The following is a 19127-nucleotide window of genomic DNA, read 5'->3' on the forward strand; positions in this document are numbered from 1 at the left end:
TTTCGGTGAACCCAACTCCATCTTTCAATAATATTGAATAATGAACACACATACATTTATTTTTGGGAAACTTTATTTTGGAAAAACAAAATCAAAACAGACTGCTAAGATCAATATATATATATATATATATATATATTGATACAATGTTAATGGCCAGTAGTTCTGTTCGGCTGGAGTCGTGATACTTTTACAATGTTGTTTGGAGTCTGCAGTGGGACACCGGTGAGGTGACCCAACATATGAAGACGCCTCTCCAGACACCGGTGAGTTGACCCAAACAATTAACACGCCTCTCCAGACACCGGTGAAGTGATCCAACCAATGAGGACGCCTCTCCAGACACCGGTGAAGTGATCCAACCAATGAAGACGCCTCTCCAGACACCGGTGAAGTGATCCAACCAATGAGGACGCCTCTCCAGGACACCGGTCCTCCCAGATTGCATTCAATCAAAAAACAAGCTTCTTTATTACCTTTATTATCTTGATTTTTTTTTATACAAAACAAAGTAGATAACATACTTCTGAAAGTTTGAATTCTAAAAAGTGAAAACAGGACAACTGAAAATAGAAAACTTTGGTCTGTTTCCCTTCACTGGCTGTTTATCACAAACCCATTTTTCAGCCAGAGTGCAAAAGGAATCAGCTGGTGAAAACTTTTAACAAAAACAAAATTAAATCTCTACATAAGAAAAAGAAAAAAAAAAAAAAAAAAAAAACAACAGCCAACCGCTCTTCTACTGAAGAAAAATAATATTGACGTTGTCAAAAAAAAGGAAGTTAGCCCAGTGCTCACATTTTAGATGCTCAAACGCAGCAGCTGAACGTCTCTGCTCTGAAGGCACATCAACATTCTGCCTCACAGTCTCCCTCCCCCTCGTCAACTCCATTTATTATAAACAACAATAAAACAATAGAGCAACAAACACGCTGACCTTAAATACAGGGTTAATCAAAAGTGAATTGGAAAACAACTAGACGTGTGTTTTTTTTTTGTTTAGCATACCGTGTGTAACAGTGATGAAGTGAACTTCCTTCATCAAAGCGCTGACTAACTACCCCGTAACCCCCCCACCCCCTCCCCCCCCTACCACCCTCCCCCGTCACACACGACCGCGTCGCACCTAAAAATTTGTTTGCGTGAGCAGCAGCATCTTCTCACGTCTCCCTGAACCCCATAAAACCAAGGCCTTCACTGCCCTGCGGAAATCCCTATGCTTTATCAATGCAGCTTTTGCGTGCGTGCGCGCGCGTGCGTGTGTGTGTGTGTGTGTATGCGTGTATGTGTGAGAGAGAACGCAAAAGGTATGCAACTTGAACACGTGTGTATGTAGTCAAGAGTGGTCTTGGGTGCCTTGAGGTCTTGGACAGTGGTTAAAGCCACTAAGGGCGCTTCGGCTCGTGGCATTTCAGAGTCCCAACGGCGTCCTTCACTGCATGATAGATGATGTTCTTCACCTGAAGAACACAAAGCAATACGTTTACAACACTGACATCACGTACATGTGGGAGACACTTAACGCCGGGTCGGGTCAACATCGTCGCAGGGAATGTTCCCTTTTAAAACCCATTTAGGCCCGAGGACGATTCTACAAATGTCTTCTGAAAAACACATGTCGCATCAGTCGTTCTCAAACATTTTCATGTCAAAGACCCCTAAAATATATGAAATTGGCCTACGACCCCCCCCCCCCCCACCTGAAAATATGTTGTTCCAGAGATCCTCCAGAAGCAAAGATTTGAGTAAAACATTTTCGCTCTGAAAGTATATTCAAAGATTTGTGCCACATTCACGATTGTTCAAAAATAGCAGATCTACAAGCTCATAGTGCGGCACTAGGTGCTGCTGACGTTGCGTTGTGTTTTAAAACGTAATTTAAAATGTCATGTTTTTTAAGCCGTCAGAACACACCGCGATGCAACACAGTCAGTGGAGCTTCGCCGTAATAAATGCATTATTTCTAACAAATTAAATTAAAGATTGTTATTAGTCAAAGAGGGAAAACACCAACCTGTAGCTTATCCTCGTGGTTGGAGTGAGTGGTGGAGAGATGTCTGAACTCCTGCGTCAGTCGGAAACAGTGCCTCACGTGCTCTGGAGACACAAAGTCCTCTGCCGCCTTGATACAGCTGTACAGGTTGTGCACCTATAGTAGGCACAATGCAAAAACCCCATTAATACATCACAGATCCACTAGCCTCAGAAAACACAGGCGTTTTGTATTTCTCGAAACCAATAATGTCGGTGTCCACTTTGTTGACGTCAGTGTTCCGAGCTGGGTTCTAATGGGGAGGGGAGGAGGGCGGCCGCGGGGGGAGGAAGTTGGCGTCGGTTGCCAGCGCTAGTTTGGAAACCAACGGAAACTGTGAAAAAACTAGCGACTTTCCTAGACCAAAGAATAAAGTTTCAGCATAAAGGAATTGTCAGTTCTATCTTGATGCACTCTGTCTCCACCTGGTGGCTTTTATGAATGCAAACCTTCCATCGGCAAGTAACTAACTTTCCTGCTTAAAATGTTGAATTTCTACAACTTAGACATTGAGACATATGTACATTAGTACAGTTATGGAAGGTTATTTCCTTCAAATAAAGTAAGAAACTGATGGTATGATTAATAATCATCCCTTATTTCAAAATGTTACTTTCATGGCATTTAACTAAACTCGGCACACAAAGTTCGGAAACTTAACTTTGTTCCATTATTTCTCCACTTTAATAATACCAATTTATTATTTGTATCTTATATAATTTAAATTATTTATTAGTCACCTTCACAACGAGGTACAGCCTGTAGGGATCGGACATTCCTGGAATGAGCAACACTGCTAAACGTGTGTGGGTTGCACCCCCAAAAAATTGCCAAAATGAAATATTGTTCTGTTGGCATTCACTCTCGTTTTGAGCTTCAAGTGCTGGAAGGTGTGTGCCAGTGATACAGGTATGTTCCACTCAGTCACAGGTGTGTGCCACTCAGTCACATGTGTGTGCCAGGCACATTAGCATGGGTCAGGTGTGTGCCAGGCACATTAGCATGGGTCAGGTGTGTGCCAGGCACATTAGCATGGGTCAGGTGTGTGCCAGGCACATTAGCATGGGTCAGGTGTGTGCCAGGCACATTAGCATGGGTCAGGTGTGTGCCAGGCACATTAGCATGGGTCAGGTGTGGGCCAGGCACATTAGCATGGGTCAGGTGTGTGCCAGGCACATTAGCATGGGTCAGGTGTGTGCCAGGCACATTAGCATGGGTCAGGTGTGTGCCAGGCACATTAGCATGGGTCAGGTGTGTGCCAGGCACATTAGCATGGGTCAGGTGTGTGCCAGGCACATTAGCATGGGTCAGGTGTGTGCCAGGCACATTAGCATGGGTCAGGTGTGTGCCAGGCACATTAGCATGGGTCAGGTGTGTGCCAGGCACATTAGCATGGGTCAGGTGTGTGCCAGGCACATTAGCATGGGTCCTGCCACTTTCTGGACATTGTTTAAATGCTCCAAGCAGCAGCAACACTGGTGGAAAGATGCCACGTTAGTCCCTTCAGGATAAGGCCTGTGCAACAGGGAAAGTGGAAGCTGGTGCTCCAGCATACAGAGCGGCAGCATTATTTGGTGTCAGCCCTGGTACCATTTCTTGGACGTGCTGTACGTGCTAGAGTTACCAACAGAACCACATTGGCTGACTTGCAACACATCCTGGTTGAGGAATGGGATGCCATCCTGAGGAATGGGGTGCCACTGCCATCCCACAGCTGAATGTGGCTAGGTTGGTGACCAGCATCATGAGAAGGAGGTGCCAAGCGGTTATGGCTGCTTTTGGATCGTCCACCCGCTACAGAGTCCATAACACCGAGTGTAAAATGTTAATAAAGTGTAAAAATATGTGTTGTTTTTTTCCTTATTACTGTGGGAGAGTGCAATCATCCAATCCACTATGCAACAAGGGTTGAATTACAGCCATTTGCCATGTTGGCAAATGTTTTGGGGGTGCAACCCACACGTTGAGTGTTACTCAGTCCAGGAAGGTGACTAATCAATGATTAAAGTGGAGAAATAATGGACGAGTTAAGTTTCCGAAGGACTCTTTCAGGCTACTGACTCCATCCCACAGGAGAAAAAAAGGGTAATAAAGATCACAAGTTGTTCATTATGACGCGGTTTCTCAGGACGACCCAATTATACCCGTTAATAATAAGCAATTTGATCACGCACTACGCATTTACACCTGGTATTTGTATGCATTCTTCTTCTGCTTTCTGTCTGCATGGCAACAGACTCTCAGCCAACCAATTCTCAGCCTTCTCAGCCTGTTGAATGCTGCTACAGTTAATAATTCACAAAAGACAACTGTTGTGACTCCTAGCTGGTCTCCTAGCACTTAAGGTTCATGTCAACATGGTTAAACCTCCACAGCCAGTGAAAATGCGTTTCCTTATCCAATATCACATATTACACGGCTTGGTTGAATGCTTGATTCCGATTGGTCAATCGCCAAATTCAGCGGTCTGTTATTTCTGGATAATGACCGCTCCGCTCTATAACAGACTGATACCTAATCAAACCCTCAGAGCACCCGCTGTGCCCCGCTGATGTACTGCCGTTTCCAACATGACAGCCATGTAAACACACCCACTACGTCATTTACAGCTAAACATTGCTCTCAAAAATGTTTTTTGACAAGGAATAGACGATGGAGTACCAGAATATGGATTCTATTTGATCAACTCACTTCCTTGTTTTCCCGACTGTGCTGCAGCTGGGCAGACGCTGGCCAGCGCGACACAGGAAATACCTCGTTTTGTTGCGCTTTAGATCAATTCATTAATTTATGTATTAAAGTTTAGCCGTGTAATACGGGGGATAATGTATGGCTGGAGTGGTCAGCTTATAGATGAATCAGCCCGTCTGTAATTTATCTATAAACAATGACCACTCAGCCATACATTATCCCTTACTTACCACACTGACCGGAATATAACCCACTGATAAAGATGAACCCCAGCCCCATTTTCAACTTGACAAAAATGTACACGTACATTTACATTTAAATACAATACAAATTAAATCCTTGCCTACTTCCTTCCCATCAAACCGGAAGAATAATACCTTCCCAATAAAAGCGTGACTCGTTCTCTCGTAGCCGGCGCTGAGAATAGAATTTCCCCGTGGGATAACAAAGATATACAGACGACGATAAATAGTCTCTGGGAAGCATACTAACATTTATATTTATTTTGTAAAAAATTAAAAATTAAATACGCTTTTATTGGGAAGGTATTATTCTTCCAGTTTGAGGGAAAGGAAGTTCTGGTTCGAGGGTTCCGGCCTGATGACTACAAAACAATGACTACAACATGACTTAAGAAAGACATCATGCGCTCCCGACCGGATCAATTTAGTAACACAGACCAGGCTTTCCTCCGACGTGGAAAGACTGGTGACGTGAGAACAACCAATACAGACAAATTATCAGTTTTTAATCCTATCATTCTATTCATGTTAAACGTAAAGCAAAAGGTCTCACCTGGTGTGGAGCACCAGCAGGGATAAAGACAGCATCTCCTAAGAACTGGACAATGGCCCAACCCTGGACTCCAAACTCCTCATAAAGTCTGCGGCGGAGGAGTTGGTCCAGATACCAGCTCTGGTCGTGGATGGGGTCGTGGTCCGGAGGGTTCTCTTGACCCTGTTCCTCTCCCACCTGACACAAACGGGGACATTATATTTCAATATCAAACACACAGACTGCACTTAACCCATTCTGACCTGAGATCAGATTCATACGAGGTTTCCGCCGGACACACACTGGTCTGATGAACCCATTCTGACCTGAGATCAGATTCTAAAAATGTCAACTCGTTCTTCGATTATTTTCAAAAATAGCAGACCTACAAGCTCGTATTGCGCCACTCGGTGGCGCGATATGAGCTTGTAGATCTGCTATTTTTAAATAGCTAAAGCACGACATGATGCTGACACCAAAATGGGTGCCCGGTCAGAATGGGTTAAATATACAGTGCAAACTACCTGACTACCGAGGATATTTTGGTTAAAGTAAAGTTGGTTTACATGGCATTTCATTAGAAATTCAAATGAAAAAAGTTTTTAATTAATTATTTGTGAAAAGGTTGGCCGGAATTAAGTAGTTCCGGTCATTTTGTGGGGGCACAGGGGGCCACACATCAATAGTAAATTAATTCACAAAACTAGCGTCATTTGTATTGTTGACCTACCACACAGTGCAACCTTTGTTCATGTATGACCCCTCTACCACACAGAACTATGTTTTTTTTTGTCCATATCACTACGCCCCAAAAATTGTTCCATGTGATAGAAGGGTCAAAGTTGAACAAAAGTTCTGCTAATATTTTAGAAATAGGTAAAATGACGCTAGTTTTGTGGATTAATTTACTTTTAATGCGTGGCCCCAGTGCCCCCCACAAAATGACCAGAACTACTTAATATTCACCAAAACCAGAGCATAACTCCCACCACGGGACTCGGGCAAACAATTAATACAGTTCCAACCACAATATTAATGGCAAGTATTTCATAAAACTTAAGTTAAAAAATTGTGAACTATCCCTTAACGTACAACTTAAGGAAAACACAGTAGACTATCCCGACTAATTAAAGGAGAATTCCATGCTAGAATGCTTTCTTATCTTCCTTACCTTTCTTTGTAGTTGTTACGTCCCCACCAAAGAGGTCCAGGTGTTTTTTTGTGCAAAAACTCCTTATTGGCTATTTCCCCTACCATAAGCCCTCAATGAATTGCATTGAATGGGAATTGAATGGGGCTATGGGGTGTTATGCTAATTCGCTTATTTCCATCGAAAGAAGTAGTAAAGTGTAGCGCTTGGGATATTATTTACATTATGAAGAGAGGATATATACAAAGAAATTATAATTTTGAGCGATGGAAATAACCGAATTAGCACAACACCCCATACATAGCCCCATTCAATTCCCATTCAATTCAATGCAATTCATGTAGGGCTTATGGTAGGGGAAATAGACAATAAGGAGCTTTTGCACAAAATAACACCTGGACCCCTTTGGTGGGGACGTAACAACTACAAAGAAAGGTAAGAAAGCCTTCTAGCATGGAATTCTCCTTTAATTAAAATAAATAAAAACGTAAATTCTGACAGACGCAGGCAATTCATAAAGAAACAGAGTGACAACATGTGATCCGAGACGTAGACCAATATTCAGCTGACCTTGCGGAGCAGCTCTCGGATCTTCTCCGCGTCCTTGGCCGCGTAGATGTGCCAAAGAGCTCCGGGTTTCTCCTTGGCTTCGTACACTCGTCTCTTTGTCATGTCGTCCACATCACCCTCCTCAATGGTGGTCATGACCTCTGTAGGACGGACACACGGACACACACGGACGGACACACACGCACAGGGTATAGCTCGGTCAGTATATGCAAGTCACTTAAACTTCATTTGAGCTACAGCTACTGGCATTTGAGCTATGGCTAACGCCCAAGTCTTTGCCTGCCGACATTAGATTCTGAAAAAACGCTGACAACCTGTATCCTTAACTCTCTCTGCCACCTTGGGGCAACAGATGGTATTTAACTTGCTGAGATTACTACTCATTCACTTCCGTTCTCCCGGCTCGCAGACCTCCGTTGTAGGAAACGGCTTATGTTAGCATTAGCTCACGCCCTTTATCTTTCACCAGAAACGTTATGGGCGATGGGCTGTCACAAACCCTGATTTTGGTTAGAATTTAAATCAGTGATTTAGATTCAGAGTCATTAGTCGTTAGTGTTATGTGTTACTGTAATCAGGGCGTTATTGAAAAAGAGAGCTTGCTCTCAACTGACTTCCCTGAATAAATAAAGGTTAAAGAAAGAAAGAAGACTTTTCCTCCCGTCCGCTATAATGGAGGGGGAACACTTTTGATGACACACAAACCGGAAATGACGTAGAGAGTTGCACAACAGGCTAGACTGTAGTGTATCGCTCGCTGATATCAATCAATTAAATCTCCGTCTTTGGGACAAATCTCAGTCCTGGGCAGTTGACGAAATTAATAAAAAAGACGGAGATCTCCATCCTGAGCAGTAAAGTTGGTCAAGTAACAGCCTCGGTCTTCATAGACTTGAAAATAAAACACATTTGAAACCAACATTGACATCTACTGCACGAGTGAAAAGAGTTTATTAAGATGCGAGTATTAGGGAAAAGGATATGAAAAGAATTACGACACCACTGTCCATTCATCCAAGGGGTTAATAAATGTTTTAGAGTCACCTTTATAACTTTAAAACATGGATGAAACGGTGTGCTCTACACACCCTACAGACCTACAGACTACAACGGGATGGGGTGGGGGGGGGGGGTTGCGGTGGAGAAAAGGGGAGTTAGTGGAAGAAGGGCATGCTACAGCGTTGATGCAATGGAAGAGTCTACAGACCTTTGCGTCCAGCAACACCTGCCTCTGTGAAGGAGAAATTCGGCCACAATCAAAATAGTGAGACCCACTGTCAGGTCTTTTCAGAGCTCTGATTGACGCCATTCTTCCATTAAAAAAAAAAAAAAATGTATTGGTAAACCATTTAATATGGGTCATGTATTTTTTACTATTGTGGACATAATTATGTTGTTGTATGACATTAATTGTTCTGCAAGTGGTTTCAATCATGATTGTTAAGTGTTAACATGTGGTCGCTATAAATTGACGTCATGTTGTACTTATAACTATGGGACGCTGACGAAGGCTTGAAGGCAAAACACGTTTAAATAAAGGCTTTTTATACCCGACTGCAGCAGAGTGCCTTGAACCTCCTTTTGTTTGTCCATTATCGAACCCTCGCCAACGAGCACCCGTTTACAGTCTTTAGAACCACACGGACCACGGCAGCGCTTCTTCCTGTTTGTATTAAACTTTATTAATCGAATAATCTAGATTAGGGCTGGGTGATATGCCGCTATATATCGTCTGTACCATTGAAAAAGGTCTATCGTTTAATATGAAGCTCTGTCGTTTATATCGCCGTGTCGCAAAACACGCTTTACGGCAGTACAGCATTCCCAGGTATAAACAAACATGGGTGGAGACGATAACGGACAAGATTCAGAGCGGGGCAACGCCAACCCGGCCTGTCATTGTTATGGATTCAGGCTTCATGCCAAAATGTATACCGCGTTCGTTGGCACTGGGCAGCAGCAACATGGTCAAGCCTTGCGATACAGGCTCGTGACAGCCTACAGATGCTGCCGATTACCAACGTAAGGATATATATTCCATAATACTCAATGCCGTGAGGCCCATTCTGATCAGTTGATTTTGAATATCTGCCGATATTTCCCTAGCCGATATTTATCTTTTTTATAGAACACTTGATATGCCATATCACAATAGTACAACATCCAAAATCACAGACAATATCCAGTCTAAGATCCCTGATATGGATAGAATATTGATATTATATCAATTTTGCCCTGTTTTTCACAGGTCTTTGAAAAATATACTAGAATATAAACGTATTTCTTCACATCTGGAAAATCAGAAAATCCTTTATGAACACCAATACGAGAACCAGCACCGTTTGCTTTATTTACTTATTTATTTAATTATACTACGGCTTGATTTACCCACATTTAACATATTGTTTGGGACAGCATGTATGCCTCATACCGCCATTTAACATTGTCTGGGACAGCATGTATGCCTCATACCGCCATTTAACATTGTCTGGGACAGCATGTATGCCTCATACCGCCATTTAACATTGTCTGGGACAGCATGTATGCCTCATACCGCCATTTAACATTGTCTGGGACAGCATGTATGCCTCATACCGCCATTTAACATTGTCTGGGACAGCATGTATGCCTCATACCGCCATTTAACATTGTCTGGGACAGCATGTATGCCTCATATCGCCATTTAACATTGTCTGGGACAGCATGTATGCCTCATACCGCCATTTAACATTGTCTGGGACAGCATGTATGCCTCATACCTGAGTCCAGTCTTTATCTACGCCAGAAGAGGTTTGTTACAATGGTTACTTTTGTATTACCACTCTGCTCCACTTTTCAAAAAGAAAGCTTAAAAATACCCCCAACTCCATTCCCAAGCCTTTTAGTAAATGCTGTCAAACTAATTCTCAAATACAACACTAGACAGGCTACACATCTTTATTTAAATAAAACAAATGTATATATACAGCATTGATGCAATGGAAGAGTCTACATACCTTTGCGGTCAGCAACACCGTCCTCTGTGAATGAGAAATTCGGCCACAATCAAAATAGTGAGACCCACTGTGAGGTCTTTTCAGGGCTCTGATTAACGCCAGAAAGACTTAGGACAGGACCGGTCAATGTCCAGCAGAGTTGCATCCATCCATTCATTATTATTAATCTTAGCAATTAAACACTTCGTTTTATACATTGTCAAACTAACAGCGTGCAAAAATAGCTGACATACAAGCTGTCACAACGCAGGCTTACAGCGATATTCACAGTTTTTGAAATCTCTTGAAATTCGGTGTGCGTCACAGTCCACTCACCGTGCTCATCAGCTCCGTCTCCATGAGGGATACCGACGTAGACCATAACGTTGACGGCGTCAGACACATCCAGGTGGAGGTTGGTGGTGCCAACCTTCCTGTCTTCTGTGGAGGCCAGCCCTGAGGTAAGAGAGGTGTGAGAGAGGTAAACACACAAAAAGATGAGGAGCAATTCAGAGAAAAAATTAATGCAAATATTCTTTATGAGAAGAGTGAATGTGGGTCTTCTCTCTCACCATAAGCGTTGTACATCTTAGGTCCCAGGTCGGGACGCACAAAGAAGTTAGGCAGCCGCGCGGCCAGGTTGAGACGGCCATCTCTCTTTGTGTACTCGGGCAAGGGGAGGTTGTCCATCAGATCTTCAAACCTGGGGCGAGAGAACATCAGGCGCTGAGCATTTGAGTTGCGGCTAAATACTAAACAATAGTCTGACATCAGCCTGACAGAATGGACTTGGATCTAAGTTCTCAAACATTTTAACGCTCTGGTGGTCCCTGGACCCGACTTTGATAGCCACTGATCTTGTGGGACAGTGTTCAGTGGTGGGGATAGTTTAAGGCTGTTTGCTGGGTAGTCCAAACAACAACAACAGTTGAGCCATAAATCACTACACTGTAATTTCTCACCGTGTCGGCATCATATCTCTGAAGTCTTCTCCGGGTGGCCAATCCTTCAGTTTCAACACCATGGGCTGTTCATCAGCACCCTTCAGACGCTCTGCAGAGAGACACAAACACAGACCCGTCAGTCAGTCAGTTAGCAGCATGTATGTATGGGCTGTAACAGAAACCAGCCGGAGTGAATTAAAACAGCAGAACGTGAAAAGGAAAAGGATACTCACTGGAGATGATCTCGAATCCGTCGAAGAAGTCCCTGACCTTGACGTCGGCGACGATGGAACAGTTTCTACAGTTGACCAGATCTACGTCCTGGTCTCCAAACTCCAGGCTGAACGCTGCAGGGTTCCACAGGTGGGCTTTCAGACGCTTATGTATGCCCGACACCAACACGGGCTGCGGGCAAACAACAAGAGAATTAAACGTATGTATGCCTGACACCAACACAGGCTACGGGCAAACACCAGAGAAGAGAGAATTAAACAGCAAAGTCCAACGTCAAATGTCCTCGTTCTACCCTAGTCTCCTACACCTAATGCTTCATCTGTACTTAGTTGCCAAGAATAGGATATCTACAAGCTCACATAGACCTGTCACAATTATTACATAATCGTCTAATCGCAATGATTTGAGAAAATCGCAATTATTCTTGCATAATCGTCGATGGATTCCATGTTGAAAAAATGGCCACACATTTTCAAGACATTTTCACTATTTTTAAATGTATTAAACGTGTCAGTGATTTCAAGTTTTAGATTTAAGTTAATTGTCATATCTGCCCTGTGCCATTTGGGATTACGAAGGCTAAAAGGCAAACTGAGAAACTAATTGGAACGTTTCAACGCAAAAAACACAAATCGCAAATTATGAGTGTGAGAATTAATCAACTAATTATGTGTAATCGTGACAGCCCTAAGCTCACGTGTTTAAATGTGACATGTTGTTGATAGATACTGATTTAATTGTAACCCATTAACCTGTCCTCATTCTACTGTAACCCCCTAATCTAATGCCGACAACTTTGGCTTGCCGTTCTTTCTGTGAGACGCCGATCTCCCTTACCTGTCCCTGTTTCCAACACTCTCTGAAGATCTTCCAGTTGTTGGCGTTGCCAGGGTCCTGAAGGCAGAGCAGCCGCCCGTCACAGAGCCAGGTGTGGGAGGTGTGAGGGTCCAACACACTGAGCCCCATCACGCCGTCCCTCCGGGGCCCCAACACGCCCAGCTCGCCGCCCTCAGAGCCCCCGGGGCCCCGCCGGCCCTCCGCCTTCTTGGTCTCCACCACCGAGGCGATGATGTGGTCCAGGAAGTTGGGCAGGCTGCCCTTCAGTTTGTCACCCTGACAAGACAAACAGCAAACATTTCGGTCAATGAGGACTTAAGCAATTCTGGAACACCATCACCTTGGTTTTTTTTTCTCCTTTTTATTAAGTACCTGTCAAAGTGTTGTTGAATGTTAAATATATACATACAATAGATATTTCCACCCGGCAACTCATTACTAGGGCCATTACATTTACATCCAAATAGTCTTCTATGAGCCGTCCTGACACATTTCTCCCTGTCCCCTTTCCCCGAAAGGACTACAATGGAAATAAGCCTGCCGGCTTTCTTGTGTCTTAAGTGATCAATCAAAGTAGTCAAGACGGAGACATTTTTTTTGTTTGGTAAAATGTGCTAAATATTGAAGAAACTGTTTGGTTTATGATTCAATATTTAACCCATTTTGGGGCGGGAACCCCTTTTGGTGTTAGCATTATGTTATGCTTTAGCCATTGAAAAATAGCAGATCTACAAGCTTGTAGGTCTGCTATTTCTGAAAATCGAAGAACGACTGACAGAAAAAAAATTTTTTAATCTGATCTCAGGTCAAAATGGGTTAATGTTGCTTTATGACTCATCAAGAGTAGAGGTGGTAGATGGTGTTGTCATGGCTAAGTCACTGATATGTTGTCAGTGTAGAGGTGGTAGATGGTGTTGTCATGGCTAAGTCACCGATATGTTGTCATTGCAGAGTCACTGATATGCCCTCTCCTGTTTACTTCCCGTAACTAGACATAACAACAATCAGACACCCTCCCCAAACCCTAACCCTTACCCAAACTCACAGGAAGACACAGGAGATTTTTAAACCACAGCACAGATTAGTTTTAACCCTCAACGCATGTCGGGAGCCACTGGTGATTTTTTTTTACCTGCAGCACAGGTGATATTTAACCTGCAGCGCGGGTTTGTCTGACTAATGACTGTTGGTATGTCTAACAGACGTATGCAACCCGTAACTGTGTGGAAAAAGGTGGCTGCCACGATTCTACAAAATGTCTTCTAAAATGTTTTCTGTGAAGGACCCCCAGAATTATCTGTATTTGGCTGCGGAAAATGTGTTTTTCCAGAAAAGATTAGAGTTAAAAACCTTCGCTCTGAAAGAATATATGTTCAAAGATTTGTGCCACATTTTCACGATCTTTACAAGCTCATATTAAAATTAAAATAGCTCATCACGTTAGGACGATAAGCTACTGATTTTCAGGCTTTGAGAAATTTAGAACAGGGTTTAGATATCCATCCCTATAGTCACAATGTTTGTTTTTTTTGTAGGTATGCTCACCCCTCCTGAGGAGAAGACCGAAGGGAAAGGTACCCCGCTGTCTCCAGGGCCCTGCGTGAGTCTGCCAGGACCGGAGTTGAGCAGGTCTCGGAGACTGGAGCCCTCAGGCTTAGGCTGGGCTGCGTTGGGCCCGAGTAACAAGCTGTTGAAGAGCTTGGGGCTGGAAGCAGAAGGCTTGGACAGGGCGCTGAGCGAGTCCAAGCCAAAGGGTGGCCGAGAGTCTCTGCCCATCATGGAGCGCAGGGACCCGGTTTCTGCTAGGGAAAGGGGTTAAGAATTAAGAGTGCAACTCAAAACGTGTTAGTATTATTAGATTAATATATTTACTGTATATTGCTATACAGTAAAGACAGGTTAACCCATTTTTGGGTTAGCATTATGTTATGCTTTAGCTATTGAAAAATAGCAGATCTACAAGCTCATAGCGCGCCACCGAGTGGCGAGCTACGAGCTTGTAGGTCTGCTATTTTTTTTTTTTTTTTTAAGATATTTTTTTTGCGGCTTACGCCTTTTATTGATTTTTGAAGGGACAGACAGTAGGCTGACAGGAAACGGGAGAGAGATGGGGGGATGACATGCAGTAAAGGCCGTGTCGGGTCCGGGAGTCGAACCCGCGGCACACTGCGACTGGATTACCAGTCCGGTGCCCAGACCGTTACGCTACGGCCTGGGCCGGTCTGCTATTTTTTGAAAAATCTAAGAACCACTGACATAGAAACATAGCTTTTTCAGGATTCAGAAGACGTTTATAGAATCGTTCCCAGGTCAAAAATGGGTTAAACTGATTTTGCTTTACATTCGAAAACGGCACAAAATAGCTACACATTGACACGCTCACTTTATATTTTTGTGAAAGTTAGTTTTGTTACGTTTCTCCATTGAAAAACCCTCTTCTAGGGACGGAAACGTCCCGGAGGTTCTAAAGAAATTAGTGTCATCCTTGGCTATGTTTCTATGTCAGTGGTTCTTGGATTTTTCAAAAATAGCAGACCTACAAGCTCATAGCGCGCCACTCGGTGGCGCGCTATGAGCTTGTAGATCTGCTATTTTTCAATAGCTAAAGCATAACATAATGCTAACACCAAAAGGGGTTACGTTACGTTACGTTTTTCCATTGAAAACCCTCTTCTAGGTGACGGAATGTCCCGGAGGTTCTAAAGAAGGTACCTTTAGTGTCATCCTTGGCTTTCTGCGTTGCCAGGTCTGCCAGCCAGTGCAGGGCCGTGCCGCCGCCCTCTCCTCCCGCAGAGGAGCGAGCGTCCTTGGCGGAGCTCTGAGTGAGGTTAGCGTTAGCGCTGGGAGGAGGAGCGCCGGTGGTGGTGCTACACGTCGGCGAAGCACCGCTGTTCCCCGCCGCCGCCACCGCCGCCGCCGCCAACGCCTCCCCCCCGGCGGCCGCGCCCCCTCCTCCTCCTCCTCCTCCTCCTCCTCCGTCCGACGCCGTGGCTTCCGTCTTAACCGCCGGCGTTGTCGTCGTCGTCGTCGTCTCTGCCTCTAGTTTGACGGAAGGGCTGGAGGCCGCCGCAGCACTGTTACTCCCTGTAGACTGCTGTCGGCGGTAATAAGATGGCATTGGGCAATTGATAGAGAAGACATCAGAGACGTGGTTTTCAACCTGTTTCCATGTCGGGGGCCTATTATTTATTCGGCATTTGAGCCACGGAAACCACCATTTGATGACATTTAGCCTCTCCGACCCAAAACTAAAGAATATTTTGATATCGTTGGATAAGAGGTTGTCCACAATTCCAAGGTTTATTGATGTGGCGCTGGTACCATAGGAGTGATAAACAGGCAAACGTTGATCAAAATAACAATTATTCTACATTCTCTAATTGGGTATACTTAAATAAATTAAGTTATGCAGATGTTTTTAAATAGTTGAGCTCTTGAGTGTAAAATGAAACCAAATGGACCCTCAAGGGTGCATTTGGTTTCATATTACACTCTCAAGAGTCCATTTGGTTACCAACTATCCATCATTTAGCTGAGGACCACCTGGACCCCCCCTCAAGGACCACTGGTGGTCCCCGGACTACTGGTTGAAAACCACTGCATTAGAGTGTGACAGTCAAATGCATTCCATTAAACGGGTAATGATAGCACAGCTTTGCAATACCTGTGAAATCCCATTGGGGGCGCTGGGGCGCGCTAGAGGCTTCGTCTGTCGACTGGTGCAGGGACAGTTGGCCTTAATGCCCCACTTTCCCCTGGCTGAATGGACCATGTCCCCGATGTTGTAGAGAGCTGAACGGGGAGGGAGGGAGGGGGCACTTTCATTCAATACAACAGGGAGGACACAGACTACAAAAAAACCTAAACATTAAGCTTATAACTTATCGCACTTGGGTGCCAGAAAGAACAGACCCACCAGCTGACAATAGAGGGTATGCGCATGCTTAAAGTGAATGGCACATCGAGTGGCAAAGCAACATGTAAAGTGAGTTTAACATTGTTTAATGTTGTTTAACGCAATCAGATATGACTTTTCTGTGTGGATGTCTGGGCTGTCAAGGCCAGAAAGTAGTTTTTTTGCCACTCAGTAGGCGTTCCTGCATAACTTCCTGGTTTGATGATGATGTCACACGCATACCCTCTATACATTGCATTTGTTATTTTCGGCACACAGTATGAATTAGGCATGTGGAAGAAGGACTTTGCATTCAAAGTATTTTTGATTTATCTGTGTGTGTGTGTGTGTGTGTGTGTGTGTGTGTGTGTGTGTGTGTGTGCGTGCTTTAGAGATCTTACCTGCTCCTGGTATGATCTGTGTGGGCATGAGGTTCTGCGGTTCATGAGGTTGACCTTTGGCACACTTCAGCCAAGAGAAGCACTCGTCCTCGGGAACCTCGTCTACATCTGAGGGGAAATAAAATAACACATTACAGCACAGACTGGAACCTCATCTACATCTGAGGGGAAATAAAATAACACATTACAGCACAGACTGGAACCTCGTCTACATCTGAGGGGAAATAAAATAACACATTACAGCACAGACTGGAACCTCGTCTACATCTGAGGGGAAATAAAATAACACATTACAGCACAGACTGGAACCTCGTCTACATCCGAGGGGAAATAAAACACATTACAGCACAGACTGGAACCTTGTCTACATCTGAGGGGAAATAAAACACATTACAGCACAGACTGGAACCTCGTCTACATCTGAGGGGAAATAAAATAACACATTATTGCACAGACTGGACGTTTCAAATCGAGATACAAAAAATAAAAATCGCTCATGTGAAGTGAGGGGCGCTCTAATCATCGTACATCATCATGCCGTAACATGTCCATTTGCTCAGACACTATGACCTGAAATTGTCCATTCATTGTCAATGGGAATTTAATGTTTGTATAGGACAAAACACAAAAATACAGAGTTGCTCAGACACATATGACATCAATTATCCATTCATTGTCAATGGGAGTTTAATGTTTGTGTAGGACAAAAGTCTACACAAATAGCTGAATATAGGAGGGGTAGCGCCCCTCAAAAACATGTATAGACCAATATGACACTGTATATATATTGTAAATGAAGCCAAAGTGTCTCCAGTTAAGCCTCACCTTCCCGGGGTCTGTTCCGGCGGAGTCGATAGCAGTCCAGACAAACTCCGAAGCCACACTTGCGACACACCCAGTGGATGTTGAACAGGGTGGTCTCGCACACGTCACACATCTCCCTGATGCCCCGCACCGCCCGCTTCCACGCCACTTTCTCTGCACGAAGACAACGAACAAACCTTATTACAGAGTAGACGCCCCCAGAACAGTGGAGGATTATCGAAGCCACAGAAGCCCGGAGGCCAAATCTGGTACTGCAAGACTTTAGGACGCTTTCTGCAGCAATGCGTGTGTGCCTCTATCATCTGAAACGCCAGTGCTGCGCCTGCTCCGTTGGCTCTAGTCTCGCGTAGCCAGACAACTATTTCACAATCACTGAACGCTATAGAGTCTGGAACTACAGCTCCCAAAGACCCAAGTAACGGAAGCAGTCTCTTTGTGCGCGGATAGTTTAACACAGAAAAGTAGCATGGAATTAACACCGACAAAACTAGTGAAAGAACAAATAACGGCGAGAAAAACTAGTCAACAATCGACACGCCGTTTTGCTTCGAGTAGGACTTGTTTCTGCTGCTGCACCAAGTGAGGGGATGCGTCACATCCGCTTTATCGCTTACTCATGGAAAGAGCATCCGTTCTCCAGACAGTATGACGGAAGCGTTAAAACATTGCTAGGGATGTCTATGTTGCTATGTCTGAAACATTTTAAAATATAGCAGCATAACTGGATTGTGCAATGGTCAGTCACTTTTAACCTGGCATCCCCGGGATTTTTTTTTAACAATTCAAAATATGAGATCAAGAGCTTGTAGAGTTCAGCTATTTCAGGAAAAAAACATTTAAAAATGTTTTTAAAGATCGGTAAAGATGTTTTGCTATAATTACATGCTCAAATAGGGATGCCATGGTTAACCCATTTTGGGCGGGAACCCCTTTAGGTGTTAGCCATGCTTTAGCCACTCGGTGGCGCACTATGAGCTTGTAGATCTGCTATTTTTGAAAAAAATCTAAGAACGACTGACATAGAAACATTTTTAGAATTTGATCTCAGGTCAAAATGTGTTAAATGTGGTTAATTAACCCATTCTGAACAGGCACCCATTTTGGTGTCAGCATCATGTTATGCTTTAGCTATTGAAAAATAGCAGATCTACAAGCTCATATCGCGCCACCGAGTGGCGCGATACGAGCTTGTAGGTCTGCTATTTTTGAATAATCGAAGAACGACTGACATTTTTTTAATCTGATCTCAGTTCAGAATGGGTTCATCAGACCAGTGTGTGTCCGGCGGAAACCTCGTATGAATCTGATCTCAGGTCAGAATGGGTTAATTAAGTGTGGTTGCCCTGGTTACTCACGGTGGGGCTCCACCATCATCATGGCTTCCTTCTCGGACATGACCAGCTGGCAGAACTGATCCCCCACGTTGGCCAGGATGTACTTGGAGGTGTCGAGGTCCAGGCCCTCCTGGATGGCCGGGGCGGGGAGCCACAGCGCCATGGACAGAGAGTCGCTCTGCTGCGGACTCAGGAAGCCCTCCACGCGCAGGATGCCTTTACGGGTGAACGCCAGCCTGGACAGAGAAGACAACGGTTACATTAACCCATTCTGACCTGAGATCAGATTCATACGAGGTTTCCACTGGACACACACTGGTCTGATTAACCCATTCTGACCTGAGATCAGATTCTAAAAATGTCAGTCGTTTTTCGATTTTTCAAAAATAGCAGACCTACAAGCTCGTAGCGCGCCACTCGGTGGCGCGCTATGAGCTTGTAGATCTGCTATTTTTCAATAGCTAA

General features: G+C 44.2%; 1 protein-coding gene across 4 annotated transcripts in view; it reads right to left on the reverse strand.

Annotated features, from left to right (window-relative positions):
• Nucleotides 1–68: 68 nt before the first annotated feature.
• kdm3b (lysine (K)-specific demethylase 3B) overlaps nt 69–19127 on the reverse strand; it is a 46007-nt gene continuing 26948 nt past the window's right edge. For 2 of the 4 annotated variants that reach the window (XM_083786598.1, XM_083786601.1), the window contains 17 exons: nt 18684–18898; nt 17329–17481; nt 16504–16611; nt 15872–15999; nt 14920–15301; nt 13753–14006; nt 12208–12483; nt 11370–11541; nt 11155–11245; nt 10765–10895; nt 10529–10648; nt 10214–10237; nt 8425–8448; nt 7218–7357; nt 5519–5695; nt 2015–2149; nt 69–1460 (listed from right to left, as the gene is read on the reverse strand). In XM_083786598.1, the coding sequence (XP_083642724.1) occupies nt 1386–1460; nt 2015–2149; nt 5519–5695; nt 7218–7357; nt 8425–8448; nt 10214–10237; nt 10529–10648; nt 10765–10895; nt 11155–11245; nt 11370–11541; nt 12208–12483; nt 13753–14006; nt 14920–15301; nt 15872–15999; nt 16504–16611; nt 17329–17481; nt 18684–18898 (2605 nt within the window). In that variant the 3' untranslated portion in view covers nt 69–1385. The remainder of the gene's footprint in view (nt 1461–2014; nt 2150–5518; nt 5696–7217; nt 7358–8424; nt 8449–10213; nt 10238–10528; nt 10649–10764; nt 10896–11154; nt 11246–11369; nt 11542–12207; nt 12484–13752; nt 14007–14919; nt 15302–15871; nt 16000–16503; nt 16612–17328; nt 17482–18683; nt 18899–19127) is intronic. The other 2 variants (XM_083786599.1, XM_083786600.1) reach the window with 2 other exon arrangements.

Source organism: Protomyctophum parallelum (genome assembly GCF_964188405.1).
Source record: "Protomyctophum parallelum genome assembly, chromosome: 16".
Lineage (NCBI taxonomy): Eukaryota > Metazoa > Chordata > Actinopteri > Myctophiformes > Myctophidae > Protomyctophum > Protomyctophum parallelum.